This window comes from Triplophysa rosa, linkage group LG9 (assembly GCF_024868665.1).
Source record: "Triplophysa rosa linkage group LG9, Trosa_1v2, whole genome shotgun sequence".
Taxonomy (NCBI): Eukaryota; Metazoa; Chordata; class Actinopteri; order Cypriniformes; family Nemacheilidae; genus Triplophysa; species Triplophysa rosa.
The window spans coordinates 11,508,143-11,532,387 of NC_079898.1; the positions used below are offsets into that span (position 1 = coordinate 11,508,143).

Here is a 24,245-nt window from a genome sequence, read left to right on the forward strand (position 1 = left end):
GTAGCTTATAAATATTTTAATGTGTTATTTAGTCGTAAATACAACATAGAATGTAGATTAGAAAAAGCATCAGTCACAGGAGAAAACAGGAGTTACAGTAGTTTTGTGCAAGCAACACTCAGTTTTTTGTTTATCCCCTTAAAAAAAAACAAGAACTAAAAGTCATTTAAGAACTTTTGGCACTTTTCAAGTAGAATCATCAGAAATCTTTTTCAGTTATGAAGATATCTAAGATATCATGAATTCTGAGAACTGGATATTCTGACACCGAGTAAGGACTGGGGAATCAATTACGTGAATTTCCCTCTGATTCAAAAAGATTCAATGTTTCCTCATACCACCAATACTCAATTATACATGTTTTACTTTGTGCAAATAATTTCTAGCTAATAACAGCTATTTTTTCTATTTCATTGTTTCAGTCTTCACAAGGAATTCTCAGGCTTGTCCTCAGCCACGCAGCAGCAATAAACTCATTTAGCCCTTTAGCTTGTCGTAATTTTACCGTTGTCCCCTGAAGCACAGCACATCATCAACAACATCAACAAATCTAGGCCAGTTGTGATGGATGCTTGAAATGAACATTTTTATGCTGGTGTTGCCAACAATACCTGAGAACACAAGACGTGCTGTCTGAAGGTTGTCAAACATTGATTAAAATCAGCTGGCTTTGGGGGCCGGACAAGGTAAAATGCTTTGGTCAGGAACAAGCCTTCACCACAGAAAGTCTGAATATCTTATAATAAGATTCAGAATTCTGATTTCAGACTCAGAAAAAGTGCTTATCTTTGAAAGTTTGACCTTTTAGAAACCCAGGTTTTTGTTCAATAAAACCAAAAGCAAAGAGACATAAAACCATCCCTCCTATATAAACAGTATTGCAGTTAATTTAAGATTCCTGACATAGAAATGTCAAATTCTTCACCAAACTCTGTTTTGTTCCTCTAACTTCAGCTCCACAGGTACAGTTGTGCGGGCCAAAGGGGATCAAAGCATGTAATACCAGCAACTGCCTCTGGAGGGCCTCACTAGACTCTTCTGTAAAGAGGAGGAAAAGCCAGATTACGGCGTTCCTAATTTCCAACGTCAAAGAACGCCAAACTGTCTGTCTCTGTCTTGAGTTTTGCCGTGGCCCTCCAGTGCCGTTCTGTTACCCAGCAGACCCCGCTGTCCCATTAAATTCACATAGACAAACAATTCTTCATATCCTTTCACCAACACTGGCGTTTGGCTGTGCCAGGGGATGCCCCCGCTCGGAGCCAAGGCTCTGCAGCAGCAGCCAAAATCCCTCTCACAGGGAGAGCATCTGCTTCGCCCAAGGAATACTATCATCCTGCTCCAATTGAATTGATTCCACAGCATTAGAAAAATAGAATTCAGTTTGTCTCTCAACATAAATCTTTGTTTTTCCAATATGAAAAATAGATCGAACGATTTCTCTCTTTGTCGCTCCAGTTTGGTGAAAGGCATTTCAGTTAGTATAAATAGAACTTTGATAAGACATCTTAACACATGCAGATAGTATGTGCTAAAAATGGCTGCTACTTTGAACTACACATTATATAAGTGTTATGTAGCCCCGTGCCCTTTAAGGACAGCTGCCGTGTAGATTTCCACTCGGATAGCAACACCGCTTTATCCAAATCAGAGCGTGTGTGGTCACATCGGGATTGTGTGTCAGAGCTCTTGTAAACTAACCGCTTCCTCTAAAGCTCTGTCGCTTATTAGCAAGTAGCATGTTTTGCTTTCCTTGGCGATTTAAAGTGAATCTACACCCTCGGCAACGTCCTTTCAGAGTTCATCTATAACAGGGCAGCCTTGAGTAAAACCGCTCTTGCATACTGACAAGGTACCAAGAGACGTACAGTCTCAGGAGACAAAAGGCGGCTTTTTACCATTTTTGTAAATCTCCATAGCAACAATGGAAAAAAGTTGCCCCTGGCAACAGTAACACTACGTTGCTCTACAGTAACTGACAAACTCTTCGAGTGAATATGGCTTGGTGAGCTGCTAACCCATGTAGTGTTTTAACTAGTATAGTAATTCACTTGTATATTGCAGCACAGAGGAGACCAGCAGTGTCTGACTTTAGTTGCGTTGGTTGAGTCTTATAAGGCATGTCTTCAAGACAAAAGTTCAAATGTGTTTGTATGCATGTATAAAGACACTGCTGCCCCCCTTCTGTGTGTGATTTATTAAGAGTAAACATGCATAGAAACACACACCCCAAAACAAGAGCTTAAATATGACCGTAATACTGAACGGCAACAGACCAGTATAGATCAGCATCTACGGGGTGAGATAAACACGCTAAGGCTTCAGCCAATACCAAGACTCAGCAAGCACAAGCGTAACACCAAACCAATCCTTGTGCTACACATCAATCCAACATCAAATACAATACAAGCTCCATACCGCAAACCTAACCCCCCCAACCATCCCGAGTCATAGTTGATCATTACAGAATGGGTCAAATGAGAGATGTAGCAAATGAGAGATCCTCTGCCTGATCTTCACATCGGTGGTCGATAGATTGACAGATGCTGACTGAGGGCAGGTGCAGTGCAGGTGCCTTTCCAGATGCGCGTGGCTGGAAATGAGCCTTCCCCTGTTTGATCACGTTCGGTCGCGCTGACAAACTTCATTACCATTCAGCTCATATGTCTGCTAGGCACTGGAATTACAGCGGGACAACCAATGCAAATTTCTGAGTGATACTGAGTCTTGCGAGCAAAATTAATTTCAGGGGAGTTTTACCGCTATGCACACGGCAAAAAGAGAAACGATCCGGGCTTTCCATGTTTCCATTAGAGCCACACCATCATACAGATGCATTCGACCCATCTGTGGGTGCTCGATTGTGTTTTGTGTCTTTACACAGATCTCAGCATTACAGTTTCACTTTTCCTTCACGTTTCTCAGGGCACTGCTACTATTTACAGTCATTGTATGTTGGACAAAGGATCTCTCATTATGCCGTGATTTTTTTCCCCCCTGCCTGTGAGCTTAATCCTTCCCATCCCTCAATGGTAAATCCCTCATTCTGACATGTGAAATGGACGGTTTTGAGCAGGTAATTGGATAGTGGACTTTAGAGATTGTAGAGTGACCTCCCCTCCCCACCCCTTGAAGTGAATTTGTCAGATGAGGGGATTAGGGGTCAAAGAGATCAGCATGTGGCAGAAGATCCACCTCCTTGTTGAAGCGGTCAATCTCCTTATTGGCCTCCTGCACATACTCCTCTATGAACTGGTCCATCACTGAACACACGTTTAAGAAAACAACACAGCTGGTGGACAACAACTAAATCACACACACAAGAAATGTATATTTGATATGAGTGCCATAATGTAGCTGTAAATCACTATGACTATCTTTCCTAAACATGCTAATGGTATAATCTTTCTTCCCTTGCTACTGTAGTATTTCTTCATGATGGTGAGAAACATCTGTAATGAATTTCTGAATCCATCATTCTTGCTTCAAATTTCATTGAAATGCATCAAATGCACTTTAAACCCTTAACAAACAAACATTAAAGGTGAATTGTGTAGTTTCTTTTCCAAATAGGGTATATGCCTACGTCATACACCGACAACCAAAAAGGAAAAGGGTTTTCTGTCTAAACTTTTGCACTTACGCTAAAATCTGAAAATTTTCTTACTAAACACATTGTTATCACTTTTAAAATATCACCTCAGCACTATGAGAGCAAAAGTGGCTTAGCTGGCTGAGATTTTAGCGGAAGAACGTCATCGCCCTGTGTACATACACCCCGTTCAAATGCAAAAAATCTGCTCACAATCTCATGCTATTGGTTGACCCATCTTTGCTATGCCCAGCGCATTCTGTTTAATGCCACTATTGGTGCAGAGACTACACACTTACTGTACGTAAACCAATCTCACAGTAACTGTGTTACCATTGGCAAATTTGAAAAGATACGAGGATGGAAATTCTGCTTTTCCCCAAAGAAACTGACAAAGTGATAACCATTGTAGAAGTAACCGGGAGGAAGAGGATCCAGGTGCCTTTTCACCTGTAAACACACCAGATGAAAAGTATTGAAACCATAATTTATCAGACTGCATTAGCATGTGTTTATTTACTGTACTCACATGAATGTATTTGAATTCCTGCGGGGTGAGAGTCTTTTTATTCTTCTCAATCTTCTTCTGCATTTTCTGTCAATAATAAAAAGTGTCTGGTTTAGGCTAATTTGATTATTTCATATACCAACATGTAATGAGTTTACTATGCAAAATGTAGGCCTATGTTGCATTTACCTGTTTAGCACAATGGCGGAGCCAGTCCTTCAGTCCCTCCTGGTTGAGCCCCACTCCATGAAATATCAGGTAAGAGTTGTTTGTTGTCCGTGGGCTATGGTGAGTCCCCTGATCAGGAGCAACGCTCAGATCTCCACTGACAGAGTTAAAGTTTACCACCATCGGTCTGTTATTGTCTAAAGTGAAAACAGACACCGCATGCAGTCAGATCCACACATACACTTCACTGATTCCAACATGCTGCCCGCTAATGTATCAAACATGTCATCAGACAGGGTGCTATGTCTAGCACAGTGTGCCAACAGCCATCCATCCCAATCAATCACTCCGCTGCAGTGTGGATTACGAGTTGTTAGCACTGTACACACAAGCAAGGGTTCCACCTTAAAATAACACAATGCACTAAATGTTACGAAAAGGTTACAGAAATACAGAAGTTAAATCAAACCACACAATAGGGATGGGCATTTCAGTTATTCTGGATACTCGAGTACTGCATCGCAGTTTTTCAGCAATTCGCTTGATGGCATACTAAAATATTGCGCTTTGGAGACAACTTGTCAAATCTTGTGACACCTGTGTTCTGTTCCATTCAGCTGTGTTTCTTCAGGCTGTTTGAAAGAAAGTGCTGATGCACTGTTGTCTGGTGAATTGGTGTGCCAAAAAGAACACCTTAATGAAACCTTTGTGAATTTACTGTGTGTAAATTGCGAAGTACTCGTGCCCACCCCTATCACACACCAAATCAAAAGACCTTGATAACAAAAACACAGAGATGGGTCATGGTGATAACTAGGCATCACAGATGGCGTTTGGACCGTAAGGGTCCCGAATGAACTACCCTACCTAGCGTGCTGTAACTCAGGCACTATTAAATCACTCAGAGCTCTCCATTCTGTCAGTCTGCCCACTCTCTCCATGCAACTACACCACAGATTTTAAGGAAAGAAGACGAGAAAAACCCTCCAAAAAATGTGACCACAGGAGCAAACGACTGAGAAAAAATGAGTGAGAGGAACAGATGTGTGCAGGCCACATCACTGAGGATTCAGAGGTGAGAGTCCTACCGTGTGGCGTTACCCCATAGGTCCCCTGCCTACTACTTCTCATAGGAAAATCATACATTTACTACACAGATAAAACCAGAGCAAGAGACATCCTGGAATCAAACAGTACACATCATAGACAATCTATTCATAATCATAAAAGATTCTTGACTGTCACCTTATTTCGCTTTAAAAACGAAAGTATTAAATATTAAAGAAGATAAAGCAGAGATTATGGAGACGGATCACCCTACCAGAGAACAGCACTTTCCCACTGATGTGATAGATGTTTCCCGTGAAAGGGGTGGCTTTCAGAGAGGATTTCAGAGCTGAGGAAATACACAGCAACAAGGGTCAGTTATGCTTTGATCACTCTGCTAATTCCATTTTTAGCACATGGCTGTACAGAATCCTTCTACACACTGCCAGCGCTCTTTTTCTAATTAAAGAGCCACTTCTTACACTTAAGCCCATTGCACATTGAGTCCGAAATTTGCGTCCGAAATTTCCGCACGTTAAAAAATAAATACGACCTCACGTTGTGTCAATCACATTTACACACTGCCTCCGATATTTTCGTCCGTCATAAAAAAATTCGGACCGGGTTAGATTTTCTGCGTTTTCGCATCCGTATCAAGCATTTTGAGTGGCCTTTTAAAACAATTCAGAGACACCGTACAAACGAGAGACAAATACGAAAAAACGCATACGAAAATTTCGGACTGTATGTGCAAAGACCTTTACTCTCGAAAATGTATTTAATAATGATTAACGCACACATTTACCTTTACATTGCTGCAGAAATAATGCTCTCTCCACTGGACGACTGAACTCGATGCAGTGCTGAGACACAGATAAAGAGCCACTTCCAGACACAAACCTGCCCTCCCACCTGAAACATTTCACAGTACAATGTGAAATACACCCGTGCGCACATATAAACAATAACAGCGTAGAAGTGAGAGAGAGATTATTACCAGCCGGGATACAGCAGGTACCGTGCTCTGATCATATGAGACTGTGAGAAACCGCTGTTATTCAGGATAAGGCTCATATCTTCAGTCCTATAATACAAAGATATGATTAACATTACAAAGAGGTATGTGAGAGTTTGTGTAAGTAATTATTCATGTACTGACCTTCTGACGGCTCCTTTTTCTGCTAAAATGAATGCAGTGCTGGGATTGGCTGCACGGATTATCTGCTGCATGTGTTTCAGAAGCGGGTGCTTCTGCTCGGCAGTCAAACCCGTGAACACGACATTGCTGACGATGCCTGAAAGAGGAATAATTAAAATTGTTGCTATCAATAAAGCTTGATATTTGATAATAACTTTTATAACATTTTTGTTTACTTTGTACAGTAAACAATTTTGGTACTGAGTGGGTCACCATGTGATTCGCCTTGGACCATTAACCACTACATCACCATCTAATGTCTAGCACACACAAACAACATGCTAGCAGCGACTCACCCTGACTGCACTGCTCCAAGAGTTTCGGGAAGAAAAGCCTACGAAAGGCAATTTCAGATATGACTTCATCACAGAGGAAAATTACAGTTTGTTAACAAGCCCTTTAGTGACTATGTGGTTACATTATAATTATATAATTACATATAATTCCTAATTACAGCACTTATGATCTGAAGTGTTCCTCCAGGAAAGTAGGTGTGATGAATGTCATGTGGAAAAACTCTTGCCTGTGTTTGATAAAGGACGTGAGAGGGTTGATGCAGGCTGAGACGGCCCCCACTGACACAACGCTGTGAACTTGGGGGTCTGGATGAGCAGTTACAGCCTGGATTACATCCAGCGCATCCGTGTACCTACAACACACACACACACACAAACGTATTGCATGTGACAGTAAACAATGAGCACATTGCTAAAACATAAGTTCAGATGAATTTATAAGTTGATCGATAGGCATTAGGTTCTGTTTTACCCGGGTATAAGCAGCAGAACTCTGAAGGAAATCAGATCCGTCTCTCTCTGTTTGGCTAAAATGCTGCTCAGGAATTGCTGAAGATGTAGTGCGCTGAACTCATCTGAGCCCTCCTTTGTAGGACAAAACACCTCCCACCTGCCAATCAAACTGTACTCAGTGTGTGTTTGCATAAGTGCAGTGATTACTTCAGCATCATCCATGCTGTTTCATTCAACTCAAAGTCAGAATTTCCAACCTTGTACTAGGAAAAGCACCACAGAAATTGAAAACATGGACGCAAGTCTTTAATCTGACTTAAACAAGCTACAAATATATATATTGTATTATTCCTAAAGGAACACAATAGTAGAGATGTGGAAGGTCATTAAGTCTTCATTGCACTCTCACCTGCTACTATTCTGATTCACTTCCACCAAGAAATCACACAGATTCTCCTCATGACTGCCCGGTAAACCAGTGATAATGGTAAGGAACACCTACACACACACACGCACACACACACACACACACACACGCACACACACACTTATGATTACTCTATGATTATTCATATGCAATGTTTGCCTCCAGCAACCTGCAGGCTAGATATTGTAGTGTGATATTGTTTTCACCTTTTTCTTAGGCTCGGGTACGGTATTTTCAGGGGCTTCATCTGAAAATACAGTGGACAGGTGCTCACTACAGACAGACTCTTCACCCAAACTACTGCAGATGGCAAAATGTTGAAGGAATCTGAAAATAAGAATTTAAAGAAATCAGCATACCTCACATATCCAAATAAAAGAACCTGGCATCATACTGTAACTGTTAACCACATAACATGTCCTAACATAACATTGTGTCCTAAGCATGAAGTGCAAGTTTCCAGTGTTAAGATTTTCTTTTCTCGAGTTTCAACAAACAATCAGAATCTATTTAATGACTGCTACAGTTATGAAAATGGACTGAGACCAACCAGACTATGTGAAATTCAAAATGTAGTTTGAATCTGAAAATAAATGATTGGATTGGGAAACTTAGAATGTAAACTAACACCATGTCTACACCGGAAACGGTGTGTGGACAAAACTTTAAATTACAATGGGTTCTACTACGTTTTATTGTCTCTTGTCGCATCGCATTGCACCTCGTCCTGTGTAGACACGGTGTAAGAAATATTTAAGATTCTGCACTTTCTAGTAAGCACATTCGTGACATTGACTATTAATTTGGAATAAAAGGTCAGATTTCACCAGATTCTCTTTGGAACATTATCGAATCATGCTGGGATACCATGAATCATCAGGTTTTGTCTTAAAGAGTTCCTGCCAGCTTAAGTGCATGCTGTCAAGCAAAAGGAGGCTATACCAAATAATAATAAATTCTTGTTTATTTTTAAATGAACTCCTCACCCATAGTATAAATAAAATGGGGAAAAAATCCAGTTAGTGGTTTTAGATCTCCCTGTAAATGAAATAGGATTTTTGTCCCCTTTCTGCTGGGTACAGCCAAAGATAGAAATCAAGCAATTGACAAAATGTCTTGCTGTGTGTCACCTGTCATGTCAACGGCTGGTTAGGTCACAAAACTCCTACTGACATGAAATAAATCAGATACCACTTGATATTTTTCTGTGTCCTGCTCGGTTAGGATAGTGTGTACTGTATGTGTGTTTACATGTCTGTTACCTGTCCTGCTCTGGTAGCCGTGGATAAGCAGTCTTCAAATGAGCTCTATAGGTATTTCCTGCAGTAGCATGTGTTTCCCGAAGCTTCGACAGTCTGACGTACCTGAGAGGAAACGCATCATCAGATATCACTGTGCATTCCATAATGACGTTTAGGCAATACCTCCGGGCTCATGCACAGAATAAGACCACAACAAATCAGGATGTTGTCTGATCTGATGCGGAATGATGTGTTAACTCACATGCTCTTCTGCTCAGGGCTCAGCTGATCGTGGAGGACGTGTTGAACTCTCAGCCCAGAATCTGACTTACGCCAAGCTGGCAGCACCTGCGAATCATATCACAATGAATTTACAAGCAAAAATGAATTCACCAACTCTTCAGGATGACAAATAACTAGAAGATCCACCTCTGTGTTTGTGTTTTAGGCACCTGAGAATAGAAGCTTTTGTAGCTCTTGGTTCTGGGCAGCAGAGCGATAGCCAGAGAGTGTTCAGCACAGTGTAAAGGGAATGGAAGGTGTGGAAGCAGAGACGTCTGATACTCTATAAACAGCATTGAAATATCCGACAACGAGCTCTGTGAAAACATTACATTCATTAAGCATGTATTTGTTTCATAAACATAACATACAGTAAGACGTTATTAACTGTTACCATTAATAGCCTTTATAAATTATATTTATGTCTAGTTTTTGTATAAATATATTAATTGGATATTGCTTCCATATTGTTTTGTGGTTGAGGGCTGGGGACAGAAAAGATTCTATTCATGTATCTTAATACTTTTGAGAAAACATTGCTCAGATGTTACTTTAGCTTCCGACTGATTTACTGAATGAGTAATCTATAAACAACGTGACTGCTGACTGATCAATAGAGTTTTTCACAGTATGAAGTACTCCATCTTATTGGCATTAAATATAAACGACAAACCCAGAACCATGGAGGTATAGATTGCGGTAGTAGTGCATGAAACATTGAGTTTTGACGCTAAACCAAACATCATAAAAATTATATTTTTTCTAAACCCATTGCAATAAAAAAGAGTCTGGATTCCAACTCTATTGAGGGCATTGCTCACCCCATCAAAGAGTTTAATGGTGTTGATATGACTCATAGAGAGTGTGACCGAGCCGTGATGCGGATGGACAAACAGGATACCCTCTGAGAAAAACACCAGCTTCCCTACAAGACAATAAAGACATCAATACCTTTACACAATGACTACATGATCATGACCTTCCTGTCGAGCTGAAATCTGACCTTCCTCAGGTGTAGACAGCAGGCTGTTAGAGAACATGTATGCAGAGTCTTTCACTGTTAGAGGAACGCCCAAACACGTACCATCCTCCTTCTGTTTGCACAACACAGTAATAACACTTTAGGCAACACAAAGAAGGAAGCTTTCAAAGTTTCAAATCAAATTACAGTGTACAACAAATTAACCTTCAGCAAATGTTGAGCCTGTTCAGACAATCGCACGTCAGCTTCATCTACCTATAATACAAAAAATCAGAAAACTCAAATCAAATCAAAACTATTGCTTTCAAAAATGTTAAATTCCATTTGAGTCTAATTTTACATGTTGCTGACAAGAAATGTATAAACGTAAATAAATGTAAGCATGTGAGAGAAAGTGGGCTTAATATACCAGCCAGCAGACCTGACGAGGAACTGATTTGGTGAGAACAGTAAAACCATTGTCTGAGGAAAGAGCGCCATCTGCAGGATAAGAGATGCCCTTTAATGTCACGTGCACTGTTTTTCAGCGTCAAAAACAGAACACTATCACTATCAAATTCTTGCCTCTCTGCTGAATGCAAATGCTGGACTCTAGAAAGGACTCTGAGAAAACTACTGATCCCAGGTTTAATCCACTCTTGAGATCTGGGATATCATACACCACCATAGATGCCTGTGGAGGATACATTTAATACATGTTTCAATCAATATATGATATCCAACAGGATGAACAACTACAAAAAAGGGTTGAAAACAAACAACTTCTACTCACAGTCTTCACCAGAAACCGACTGTCCTCGTCACTGAGTGGAATAATTCTGTTTGAAAGAAAATCATTTATATCATTTCTGCAATACAAAAATCATGAATGATTGAAGGAGAAAGTAGCAATGTATAAAACAGTAATCTGTGTAAATAATAACTGTACGCGTTTGTAGATAAAGCAACTCACGTTCCGTCATTGTTGACAGCCTGTATGCTAAACACAGCTTTGGACCTGAAAAAACAGACCATGTTTTAATTTACAAAACAAACTAAAACGTTAAACTTAACAGAGTATTGCATACCTAAGAGCTCCCCTGTACTGGATCAACCCATATTTGTCTAAGGCCAGTTGAAACGTTTGCTCTGCTACATCCTTTGCCTTGAAAAAAAAAAACAGTGTGAGCATTGTTTCCCAACAGATAACAGTGCCATGTACAGATCATGTACTGTATATTATCCACAAATTTTTCAATTTTTAATGTAAATCTTACATTAATGCTGGTCACAAGTTTGCTTAAAAAACACCTATAATATAAAATTACCTTACTAGCACTGGAGTTGATAGAAAAACACTTAATTCCTGCTAATACAGACTGAACCGCAGCGGAATAGATTTGTGAAAGCAGCCTGTAACACACCAAATCTAACTTTAGTACCAAGTCAATCAATAAAGAATCATCATAGCACATAACCATTCACAACAGGACTACTTACTGGAGATCAGTGCTCTTTTGCTGGGTGTTGTCATTTCCTGTCAGATTAGAGAAACCAGTAAACTAAGAACAAAGCCAAGAGGATTTCTGAAAGATTTAAAGACATTTTAGAGTCATACTTACCCAGGTAAGGGACATGGGTGCTCCCAAAGAAATAGGTTCGAGCACAGGCCAGCGGCCCTTTAGGAGCCACACACTGCAGCAGCTGTAATAAAGACACACACGAATCTCAAATTGTTATGCAGGGCTTGACATTAAGCATTGTCATGTGGTTGTCCTTAGGACAAGTAAATTTGTAATTCACTTGTCCGAGTACAAAAATTACTTGTCCAAAGATAAAAAAATATATATTTCATTTGAATTATAATACAATATAATCAATATAATTGTTTCGGATTTAAATTGGTCAAGTTTCCTTCTAAGCATTTTTAAATAGTGTCCGCTTTGGCTGCCTGAATTTGGTTATAGGCCTACTCTCCGTGACTGCTATAAAACAAAGGCAAATAGTAATTATTATTAGTGTTTAGGCTGTAAGGTAATATTTTTGCACATAACACTGGTGCTAGAGAGGTTTAAAGTTTGGTAGTAGTACTGTAGTAGCACAAGTATAAAACGTCTGTTGTCATCATTGAAAAAAGAAATATGAAGTGCAGTTGATCATGAATAGACAGGTAACTGACAAAAGACATTAATGTTACATACAGATGGATAAATTAGGGCCATATAATTTTTAGTTTACCTAACTTTTTTTAACTTTTCTAAGTTCTGTGTTTTACCTTTTTTACTATACAATGGTGGTATATTTGTCCACATAAATAACTGTAGTATACTATAGTATTTACTATAGTAAACTGCAGTATAATTATGAGATACTATAGTGTTTTTGAACTTTACTATAGTATACAGTGTTTATCGATTTACCACAAGGGCACTGCAATTTTCAATAGTAAATACTATAGTACACTACAGTATTTTTTGTCTGAGTGTTCAATTTAACAGGACTTTTATTTAGAGTTTTTGCCGATAGCTTCACTCAAACAGTAAAACGCTCGTAAAATAAACTCTCGGAGCAACTCTGGAGATGAAGTTCATGTGTTCATATCCTCATACAGTGCAGACACAGATAAACACTCGACCATCACTCGTGTTGTATGTTAAACTGTGCACATAATTCACTCAGACACGCAGAACAGCCAGATGACATTTAAATAACAGGATTCCGTGTCCGCATCTAGTTACACGGACTCAGTGCGGTGCGCCATTGATTATTGTCACACACACACAAACAAGCACAACCACGACAAACGCACTTCACACAAACACGCAGCTCTGTCTAATGCACATATTATAATCTATATTATCTATAATATATAATTTTTTTTTCATGTCCGGTTGGACAAGTAAAATTCTCTCTCATTTGCCCATACAAAACATTCACTTGTCCTGGACAAGCGTTAATGTCGAGCCCTGTTATAGATATATATAAATAAAATAATGAAAAAAAAGTTTTTGTCCACATGCCACTGTGTGGCACTCACTAACCATGTGCTTGGCAACACTCCCACCGGGCCCACTGTTGCGGACCTGGTGACCTTCAGAAGGGAAGGTGAAACAATAATTCTCCAGATCCTCCTTAGCTGAGTTACTCCCAAACAGGACAAACGGCTGCCTGCTTTTACTGAAATTCAAAACATATCTAAAAATCGTATTTGCCTTAAAAAAAAAGAAATTACCTACGGCGTGGAAAGGAAGTACAGTACCTCTTGTCTGTGATATTACTGGAAATGAGACCATGTGAATAATATGTCCTGAAAGGCTGAAAGACACCAAAAATGTGATTAAAACATCCAGCAATGACTCATTGCCAACATAACATCATATAATTGCATTCGCAACCCATTTTATTTCTACAATGAAACCTATTTTGGGTAAAAGAATATTAAACAAAATAAAAAATATGTAGGGCAGGACTTATATTAATAGGGAATTATTTCATAAAAAGTGTTCATTACAAAAATGAGCTTGGGTATAATTCATTTTGTCATTAAATTGGTCATAAATGACAGGCAGGGATTAAAGTCCTAGTGAAATTGAAAAATTACATTTCCTATTTTTTATAAAATAATGCAGCGTTTATTGTAAATAGCTTATCATTGTGGGTTATTCTCTCCCTTATTCATGTGCCCTCATAATCTTCAGTTAAAATCTGAAAATGCACTTGCCCTGTAGTAACTATCCATCTCAAATGACATAGCTAAAACAGCTTGGGCTGAGCATCTGTTAACTCCTCCCCTTAATTTGTAAATCTGCTGCCAGTTTAATTTCAAAATGCAACGGCTGTTTTTATACAGCCAATCAAATCGCAGTGAAAAAAACAAGCCACACCCACTGTTTTTCTCATTCGAAATTACGTTTAATTCTGAAATGTGTCAGAATATTGAAGTAAAAACAACCGCAACTTCCGGTTCACGGGGACTTTAAATTACAATCAACAGATGTGTACCTCAGCAACTTGTGCCTCTGACAGCTCCTGCATGGACAGTGCACTCTCTATGTCCATACTGGAGAAAAGAGAACTCCATTGTCTTTCAAAAAACTGCAAATCCTGTAGAAAAATCGACATTCACTCTAGTATACTGACTCAGAAATATGTGCAGGAGCAAGTGAAAGGTAAATTTATGACTATGCTTCAGGGTGTCTTTTACCTCATTAAGAAGGCTGTCTAGAGACACTGGGTCCAATCTACTATAGACTTGCCAGAGTTTCTGACTCACATCTGTTAGCTATGAAAGAAAAAGCAAACTATTTTAGTGGTGGATACTATACTAAATGTGTATAGAAATCTATTCATCTACTTCTTCTAAAATGAAGTAGAGATACATAGAGTATGAACAGAAAACCTTATATTTCATGGTGAAAAACACTCCAGCCCCTATTCCTTCCAATGCAAATGCCTGAATGATTGGCCATTTCTCCAACATGAACATGTCAAACTTCTGAACATGGCCTACAAATAATATAAATACACTATAAACAAACATATTGCAACTGATGTTTTGTCACTCCAAATGGTAATGTATCAGACGCTTACCACAGGAACTGTAGGGGATCCCGATACACCTGCAGTCTTGAACCATGGAGACAAAACTAGATATCTTAAATTCCTCCGCCACCTCTTCATCCTCATACTAAATAATAGAGAAAATAGCAAAACATAAACAATCGGGTGATGTGATATATTTGAGATACATGGATGGCGCATGTATGGCAGATCAATACCTCTGTCTCGGTCAAACAGTGGAGGTGCAGGTTCCTCCAGTGAGAAACATAGGGAAGAAGGTAGCCATAATTCACTGGGTTACAGTACAGATGTACACACTCGGCCTTAATAAGGATGATCACATCTAGAAATAATCAAACATAAAAGTAGAGTATAGAAAGAAACAGGCAAAAATGTGACCCTGGACAGCAAAACCAGTCGGTCAGTTTTTTGAAATTGAGATTTTTACATAATCTGAAAGCTGAATAATTGAGTTGTTAGAATAGGACAATATCTGGCGGATATACAATCGTTTAAAACTCTGGAATCTGTGGGTGCAATAAAAATCTAAATATTGAGAAAATTGCCTTTGAAGTTGTTAATCAGAGGCACTGTAGCAGGCCATCCACTCACAAAAGTAACGTTTTTATATATTTAGGGTAGGAAATTTACAAACATTTTACTTAATATCCTAATGATGTTTTGCATAAAAGAAAAATCAATCATTTTAACCCATACAATATTTTTGGCTTTTACTAAAAATGTTCCCGTGCTACCTAAGTTTTGTGAGCCAGGGTCACAAATGTGTTTTTCCTGCAAAGCTGACTGATAACAATGAAACTGGAAGGTCATACCATCTAGCACTTCTTCTGGGAAGTCCTCTGGGATCTGCTCTATGTCAAAACGGTTGTGTTTATACCGGCCACAGAAAAGATAGTTGGCCAGCTCACTGCATCCTACATTATAGCGGCTGTCAATACCTGAAAGATCAGACACAAAACAACCTGTTACATACAGTTGGCTCATTGGTGCAGGCCATCTCCAGCTGTCTCTTTGGAGTAAAGACCATATGAGTGAAAGAGCGCAGGTGATCTTCATTAATGAACTCACCCAGGGAACACAGAATGCCATCTGGAGCTGTATTAACATCATCCTTCAGCAGAGCCTGGACCTGCCGCAGTCTGGAGCAGCTGCAAACACAGCACTGTATTAGAGCAATTCCATGCAAAGTTCAACCTTACCATGAAAAAAAAGGGTTTTCATCAGATATCAATATTTGGTGGTTTAAATACCCATGTGAAGTGAGGTCTCTCTTAAAGGAGGGGTAAAATGCTATTTTATGCATTCTGACTTATTTACACTGTTAAACACTTGTCAAAAAATGAGTTGGACGTGTGAAGTAGTATTTCTGTGCTTGAAACACTCCCCCAAGGTTCGTAGAGGTTTTGGAAACATGAATTTCCGCTAAGTAACAAGGGGTTCTTAGTCCTTTATTAGACAATTCTCCTGGAAAAGCACGCCCACACGTCAACCAGTGAGAGGGCGAGAAAGAGCACGCCCATCAATGTGCTTCATTAAGGTTATGGTATTTCAGCTGTCTTTGTTTGTTCACGGCATTTGGGTGAGGAATGTAAAATAAACGGTAGATATAGTGCTGGATTTGGAGATCATTTGAAACTGATAGATGGAGCGGTCCCACAGGGTTTTTCCTGGCTCAAAATGAGGCGGAGGTGGTGCAACGCGCGTGTAAGCCTACCGTCCCTTTTAAGTGTCTTAACAAAACACTTACATTAAGGTTCCAAAATTTTTTTGATGAAATTGACAACAAATAAGTTATATAAATCATTACATTTATTCAATCAAACAGAAAAGTTGAAAATTTTAAAGGGGTAATATGGCAGAGCTAAAACTAATGCAATGTGTTTACACGATTTAAGGTTCAAAAACGCTGTATTTTCCACATACCGTGCATGTTTGTATCTCCTCTTTGCCCCGCCTCTCTGAAACGCGCAGATTTTTTACCAAGCTCATCGCTCTGAAAAGCGAGGTGTGTTATGATTGGCCAGTTAACCAGTGCGTAGTGATTGGTCTAGGGCTGCAACAACTAATCGATAAAATCGATAATAATCAATAATGAAATTCATTGTCAACATCGATTAGTTGGTCTGTGACGTCACTTGCGAGCTGCGCAGTTACAAATCAAGCGCGTCTTCCCTTTTAAAATTACCGCTTTAGATGCGTCTGTTCGTGCAGCAGTTTTAAAGTCACACGTGTCTCTCCGTGCAGCGCGAGGTGCGCAGTTTTAAAGTCAGACGTGTCTCTCCGTGGATGCGTCTCTCCGTGCGGCACAAGTTTAACGTCAGACGTGTCTCTCGGTGCATGCGTCTCTCCGTGCAGCGCGAGGTGCGCAGTTTTAAAGTCCGACGTGTTCTGCATGCATCTCTTCAAGCTGCGCAGTTTTAACGTTTAAAGGGGAGAGGTGTTTTAATATGACAAAATTAAAGATTATATTAGTAAAACCCAATTTGTGGCGTTTGCACTTTGCAAAGTACATAATAGGCTAAATACCCTGATTTGGTGGTTTATTTAGTTCAGAGGTGGGTAACAAAGTACATTTACTTGAGTACTGTACTTAAGTACACTTTTTGAGTATTTGTACTGAAGTATTACTTTTTCTGTTTACTTTTTACTGTACTTCACTACATTTGAATGACAAACATCTCACTTTTCATGGCACAAAAAAATTATTTCCTTGGCCGACCCTCCCCTCGCTCCCACATAGGAGAGACTATTGTCAGTTGCTTCTAATATGACACACCTGAATCATCTCACCAGGTGTGTTAATTATGGAGACATTCACAACATTTTGGGAGAAGGCTAATGAGTTCAGTTGTGTATACTTTTCCCATATCTGATTTACTTATTATAAGCAAAAGATGTAATTACATTTTATCCGATTAATCGAAAAAATAATCATCCAACTAACCGATTATCAAAATAATCGTTAGTTGCAGCCCTAGATAGGTCGAATACTATAACCGTGTGACGGAAAATGTAACGCCTCTTACCCTATTTGGAACATCAGGTTCCAAAGCAATTGTGCTGACAGGTACGCCCACCTTACTTGCGTATACATTTGGGCGGTCTTAGTCAAATCATACCACGAACTGATGTAGATTCGTGGGGGGTGTGGTTACACGAGGCGTTTCAGGCAGGTCTGGGCAAGCATTCGCTTTTCGATAGAATGCATATTTTGATCTGACACTTTAATTTTAGCAATTTTACGTGTCTAATACATGCATGGGCAACTTATAACACACCAAATACACAGAAAATACGTATTCGCGCAGTATGACCCCTTTAATATAAGCCTTTTATTCTTTTCAACTAACTTTTTAGCCCATAATTAAGCAGTCTAACTAAATGAGCAAAGCTCATTCACACCTTACGTTGTGGTTCACTAAGCTTTGAATGATTCACTGGTATCTTACATTCTGTTTAAACGAATCGGTTCAAAGGAGTCATTTGTTTTCGAGTCGTTCTGATCGCAATGTGCGTTCATACTGGCGAAGTCGCTGTGTACAGAATAACGCTGATTCAACGAGCCAACTTCACAAAAAAACATTACAATGATGTACAGCACGTTAATTTAGTAAACCTTTTCAAGAAATTTAACGTAAAACACCTGAACAGCCGTGAAACACAGCTAATACAGCTCTTGTACCGAACTCTTCGGCGTCTCAATGTGCTGGTAACGAAACAGCGCCTCCATTGTGGCGTAAGCCGCAACTGCAGTTACAAATGACAGCAGTGATCTTTGTAAAGACACTCGACATAATTTTGACTGAGGCCGCCTCCAATTTCTTTATGCAGGAAAACCCTGGTCCCAGCTCTAAAAGATGCCGTTCATTTACCTTCAATCTTGTGAAAAAAATAACATTAATCTTATAATAAATAATATCAAGATACTGTTCTATAAAATGCATTTACAAACACGCGATGGTATTTATATACCGCAAACACATAATTTTGCATGATATGTATTACTCTTATTTGAATTTCAAATCTCAACGGTCTCGACATTTGAAAATCAAATGTCAACGGTCACACACAATAAATAAGGTGTACAAAATACGATTCATTTAAAGTCTTCTATTAAAAACATATCAAAAACCAATGAAAGCGGATGTTTGCCGTGTATACTGGCTGAGTGTCACCATGTTGTAAACGGGGGCAGTGTCTCAAGGCAACACAAATCAACCGTGAATAATGATTTGCCACTGGTGGGCGGGGGCGTGCCACATTTGTCTGGTATTTTGCGACAATTATCAGATAATTAAGTACATCTTTATTTAACGGCTGACAATAATATCGTTTTTCCTCATCCTTTGACACGATATCGGTATGCGGATGACGGAAGAACGAACGGACGGACGGTTGGCCCGTCGGCTTCCTCCTCCTTCATTCTGCTAGAAATAAGATAGCATCGTGCCATCAACTGGCAAGAAAATACGACGAGAAATAAGAATTACCTTACTGCAGCGGTCATTATGGGAGATTTTCCATTTTTTCTTACAGCAGCCATGTTCCTTGTTTGGTATTTAGAACGCTTTTAAAGATTTATCACTATTTCTGTTGCTGTTGGTCTCCATAGCAAATGACTTAACGTTACTGTAGGAGAGAACAACAGACTGGAGCGCATAGGAACCGCTCATACCATCTCCTCAAGGAGGGGGTTTGTGATTTTAAGCGTTTTGTAGTGTTAAAGGACAGACAACATACTATCCCAGAATAAAGATATCAACATTTCGTGGGTAAAATTATGCATCACATTGTCATAAAACGGGTTTTGTAAACGTTATTTAAAAATAAAAACAATAGAATTGCTACATCCTCTTCCTCCGCTGACTGAGCCGAATGAAGAAATCTTGCTAGTGTCTCTTGCAATCCTCGGCAAACGTTTTTTTACCTGTTAAATTAATTTAAATAGCCAATAAAGTGTTATGATACAACTGCATTCACATGTACAACGTTGATATATAGCCAAACACTTTTCTTGTATATTTCTAGCTTTTGAATTACTGTCTACTGTACCTTTGAATTTGTAAGGTTGCGGTTTGTATAGTTGGTACAGTACAACTCTGTGGCTATGCTTGTCAAGCATTCCATTGGTGTTATCAACAAGATTCTAACTGGTATTTTCTTTAAATTTGTCTTTAAATCATAGAGTCTATAGCTGGGATGTGAAGAAAAACATTGCAACATACTGTATCGTTGTAATATAAAGCCTGCTCATTTTCTGAAGTCTAAGACCAGCAAAAATAGACTTGTGATGACTTGTGGCTGATAACGGTAAGATAAATGGCTAGCAGGCAGTTTGTTGAACTTCCCGTGAAAACACAAACTCCTGCCAAAGACTGAAACAAAGACACAGTCAAACAAGCATAAGGAAGTCTCCAGGCCCACAACTATTATCCTGTTTTATTAGAGTAAATTAAACTTGTTTGCACAGGAATGTTTGGGTGAACAAAATCTTAATTTTGGCGATGCAAGAAGAAAAGTGGAGGAAATGGTTTACGATACAGGACTAAAAAAATGATCCCTTACTTATACTATAACTCATAATACTTAGAAAATCAGTATGCTTGCTGGGTTTCTGCTCAACACTTTTCCCTGAGTGAGTTTACAGTGACTGTTGCATCAGAAGACTGCACTGCATTCCAGTGCATGGCCCTAAGGAATTGACTTCCTTGTGTATTAGTGATGTTGTCTAACTGATTTTGACCTGTTCTGTTAAATGGTTGTTACCAGCTAACCTTCCAACCCAGTCTCAAGGCAGTTTGTGGCATAGGCATGAAATTTGGAATCTATTGATTCGTGTTCATGTCACAAATGTCCCCCTTTTTTCCTGTCAGTCAACACGACTTTCATTACACAGACCACGTCTGTATGTACATTTATATATTTGTCACCAGGTGGAACAGGAGTAACACACCCAAAGCAAAATATGTTTCTGTAAGTGGGGGGGTTAATCTGACTGCTGTTTTTAAAAAAACATACAGCGGTCGAAGGGAGCAAGGGAATGAACAGGAAAAAGTGAGAAAGCGTATCCCTGATTTGATATGGAAGCTTAAGTTAACTGTATTACAAATTCAGTTTGGAAAAAGACAATTTCTCACTTACTTAGATGGTACAGTTGAAAGCCGAATTAGAAAAAAAGCAATATATAAGGTATACATGTTTATGCTATTTACTTGTTGACCGCATAACAGAAACTGTGCAATCTTGAAGAAAATAAAAGTGTGGCCAACAGCCATAACAAGCTGCTGGAAATAGTTTGTTGTTGTCAGAACAAATATTATACACAAACCAATGAAGATTTACTGAACTCTGGTAAGAAGTTCAATGAGCTATTATCTGGAGCCCAGAAAGCTTCCCAAGCTGCTTATTGAAAACGAAACTGTTCTCAAAAAACTTGACATGGACCATTTCATACAGTAGATTGTAGATATTGCAACACCACTGGGTGTTGGCTGTTCAACACAGATTCCATTATTCAAACCACAGGGCTGTATTGAAAAATGTTGATAATAGGAATATATTTCGCAACACAGATTTAATGAAGCCTAATGATGTTGTACATAACACCTAAAATTGCTAGATGTTTAAAACAAACCAAGAAATGTTAATGACAGTTTAACTCCTAGAAGCTGAAAAAAATACACAGTATATGTTGTCTCTCACACAGAAAAGCATTGATCTTACATAATTAACTTTCAACATGTTTATGTTTTATAAATACTACAAACATTTTTTTGTAAATAAGTTCATTTTGTTATATTATATTATTATTATTATATTATTTCCTCTTTAGTGTACACAATTCATGTCATATTTGGCCTGGAATAATGAAAAAGACCTAATTTATTGGTCTGTATGATAAACTTTCTGCTTTGTTTATAGTGTGATACCTTCATTTTTTCCTCATTAAAATAGTTGTCTATGTCTCAAAATAGTTGAAAATGTCTCAAAACCACCATGACAAACCAAAGAAAACAATACAGTCAGTTTCAGACAGGTGTAATAAAGATTTTATTAAAATGCAGACATACAAAAGATGTGCTGAACCTACACATTTTTTATGTAATATCATAAGCAAAGGATTTCAATGAGCTTTCTAAGCTTAACTTTTTTCTTGGTACTTTTGCTTTATTGGGTTGTTGTACGATCAATCCACTGGGTGTAATGGGAGATGATAGTGTAGAGACCAGGCTTTCTGCTGGAACCACATTTTTTCCCTCCATTAGAGGTTATGCCCACCACAACACCCTTGTACAACAGAGGACCCCCAGAGTCGCCCTGTAGGAGAAAGACATAGATCATAATGGGAACTTGTCTTAACTTTTTTTGAGTGCAGTATATACCTTTGTCCCAAAAAACTTACATCACAAGTGTCCTTTCGTTTTTCTGCGGCACACAGCATGTTGTCTGTGAACTTTGCTCCATAGTAGTCGCTACGACCACAGAGCCATCGGTCCATGACCGTGATGCTGAGCTCTTGCAATTTGTCAGGTCGACCCCCCAAGTTATTCTGGGAGCCCCATCCGGCAGTTTCCACGGCAGCACCCTTCTCGGGGTTGACCTCTCCGTCCCTTTGGAATTTTATTGGTTTCACAGCGTAATTCTCTGTGATTGGACTTTCAAGCTGTCAATAACAAAAACATTACATTTGCAAGTGTATGAACCTTTGAATTCAAATCCACTGTACATTAAATAAAGATCTTTTTGTTTCAGAGGTTCTTTAGATAATTAAAAGTAAGATATAGATGGGTCTTTTAAGCACCTTTAAGTGAATGGTTCTTTGGGAAATCAAACCTGTTGAAGCACTTTACTTTTTAATAGTACATTATATAAAATATCAAATACACAAAAAATACACACTTTTAGCAGAGCAATATCATTGTCATAGTTGCTAATAGTGAAGTCTGGATGGTTGTAGACTGCAGAGACATCAAAGGATTTCTTTGTGTCCTCATCTTTGGACAGTGAGTGAGCACCCAACACAACCTTAACACCGGAATCCCTCCTATAGCAAACAAGAAAAACAGGAAATGCATCATTTGGTTTAGAATAAACAACTAAATTTTAATTTAACAGCCTCATTATGAAACAAGAGTGAGTGAAAGTTTGACACGCTTGGCACTGATTTTTTTTCAAAGCTTTTGGTCATTGAACCTGTGCGGTTATTTTACGTACCCGTTCTGAAAGCAGTGCGCTGCACTCATGACCCACTGATTGGAGATCAGAAATCCACCACATTCATGTTTTCCATTCCACTGAAGTGAAGCCATGTAAGGATGAGAGTTTGCCACTGCCTCCTTTCCTCCTGTGATGCATTCACCTACACGTAACAACAATAAATGTCGCATAAGGAAAACTTGTCAAACTATAACAATGATAGATGTTTTAATGCATATTGAAAAATGCATATATGGAATATATGAACAAAATACTGTTACGACAATATGTATTACTCACCAGGTAGAAGTGCAGCACAGAATAGAACTAAGGCAAATATCACTTTTATCTGATTCATAGTGAATGATCACCGTCTGTCTGCTTCTGAAACTGAATACCACCCAGTGCTGCCTGGGCTTTATATAATGCCCAAGAGGGAGAATGAGAAGGGGTGGGTGTTTCTTGAAATAACATGTTTAAACATGCATTCTATTCCTAAAAACATACCAGTGATGGAAAACAGGAACATGCTATAAATAGTTTCTTTTCTTTTTGTTCAACAAACAACTGCTCTGTATCACTTTCACTTCACCTTTCTTCAAAATGCTTACATGATGTATTTTATCATGCTTAAACTCAGATAAATAGTGAAGAAAACACATAAATGTTTGTACAGAGTGAAAACAAAAGAAATAATAGAATAATTTTTTGCACATATGGAACACCCACATATTGTATTTGTACTGCTTGCATTCCTATGGAGGTGCGCAGATGTCACAGATGACATGTTTCCTCCTTAAATCATATCTTCTCAGAGTACTAATCCATAAAAATCATCAATAAAGGCACTTTGTTTTACAGAAACATTTCCTGTCCTCTCTTGAATCTACCTTAATGACGCTTATACAGACAAATGTGTTAGTTGTTAATGAAACGGTACCCCAAATAAATGATAACAATTTTTTAAAAACTGATTTGAATATTTTCCCACAATAAACATTTAAAGTATAAGTAAAGTATTAAATTCAAAATGTAAAATGTTTTGAAATATGTTTTATTATTTACATAAAGAAATTAGAAAAGGATTGCGTGTCTAAAAAACACACCCTATTACATATTTAAAAATTAGTTTTAAAAAATGTATTTACTATTCCTTTACATTGTAAGATCTAATGTTGTTTGTACTTAAACAATCAGGTTTGAATTCAAGTGCAATGAACTTACAGGTCATAGAGGTTTTAATGCATTTTAGAATTACTAATGTTTTTAGTAAAAATAGTTTTCTGTGAAGTCATCAT

The 24,245-nt window shown here is 38.6% G+C and overlaps 2 protein-coding genes across 2 annotated transcripts; both read right to left on the reverse strand.

The window, feature by feature from the left end:
• On the reverse strand, positions 1–19,400 carry dnaaf9 (dynein axonemal assembly factor 9). The gene is made up of 37 exons (XM_057341864.1): positions 19,242–19,400; positions 15,820–15,899; positions 15,564–15,689; positions 14,949–15,073; positions 14,761–14,857; positions 14,570–14,676; positions 14,375–14,452; positions 14,173–14,274; positions 13,430–13,485; positions 13,212–13,347; positions 11,793–11,874; positions 11,671–11,707; positions 11,499–11,583; positions 11,259–11,335; positions 11,144–11,188; positions 10,964–11,009; positions 10,756–10,864; positions 10,601–10,671; positions 10,396–10,446; positions 10,213–10,303; positions 10,031–10,134; positions 9,380–9,526; positions 9,190–9,275; positions 8,949–9,050; positions 7,893–8,013; positions 7,669–7,757; positions 7,279–7,416; positions 7,034–7,159; positions 6,807–6,844; positions 6,472–6,607; positions 6,310–6,396; positions 6,118–6,224; positions 5,587–5,661; positions 4,287–4,462; positions 4,119–4,184; positions 3,946–4,039; positions 1–3,260 (listed from the first exon to the last, which is right to left on the reverse strand). The coding sequence occupies exons 1-37, from the start codon at positions 19,292–19,294 to the stop codon at positions 3,154–3,156; spliced, it is 3,453 nt and encodes a 1,150-aa protein (XP_057197847.1). The 5' UTR covers positions 19,295–19,400; the 3' UTR covers positions 1–3,153.
• A 2,377-nt stretch (positions 19,401–21,777) lies between these two features.
• Positions 21,778–23,368, reverse strand: cfd (complement factor D (adipsin)). Its single transcript, XM_057342152.1, has 5 exons — positions 23,248–23,368; positions 22,966–23,110; positions 22,651–22,795; positions 22,154–22,414; positions 21,778–22,068 (listed from the first exon to the last, which is right to left on the reverse strand). Exons 1-5 carry the CDS (start codon positions 23,303–23,305, stop codon positions 21,919–21,921), a joined length of 759 nt encoding a protein of 252 aa, XP_057198135.1. The 5' UTR covers positions 23,306–23,368; the 3' UTR covers positions 21,778–21,918.
• Between the last annotated feature and the right edge of the window lie 877 nt (positions 23,369–24,245).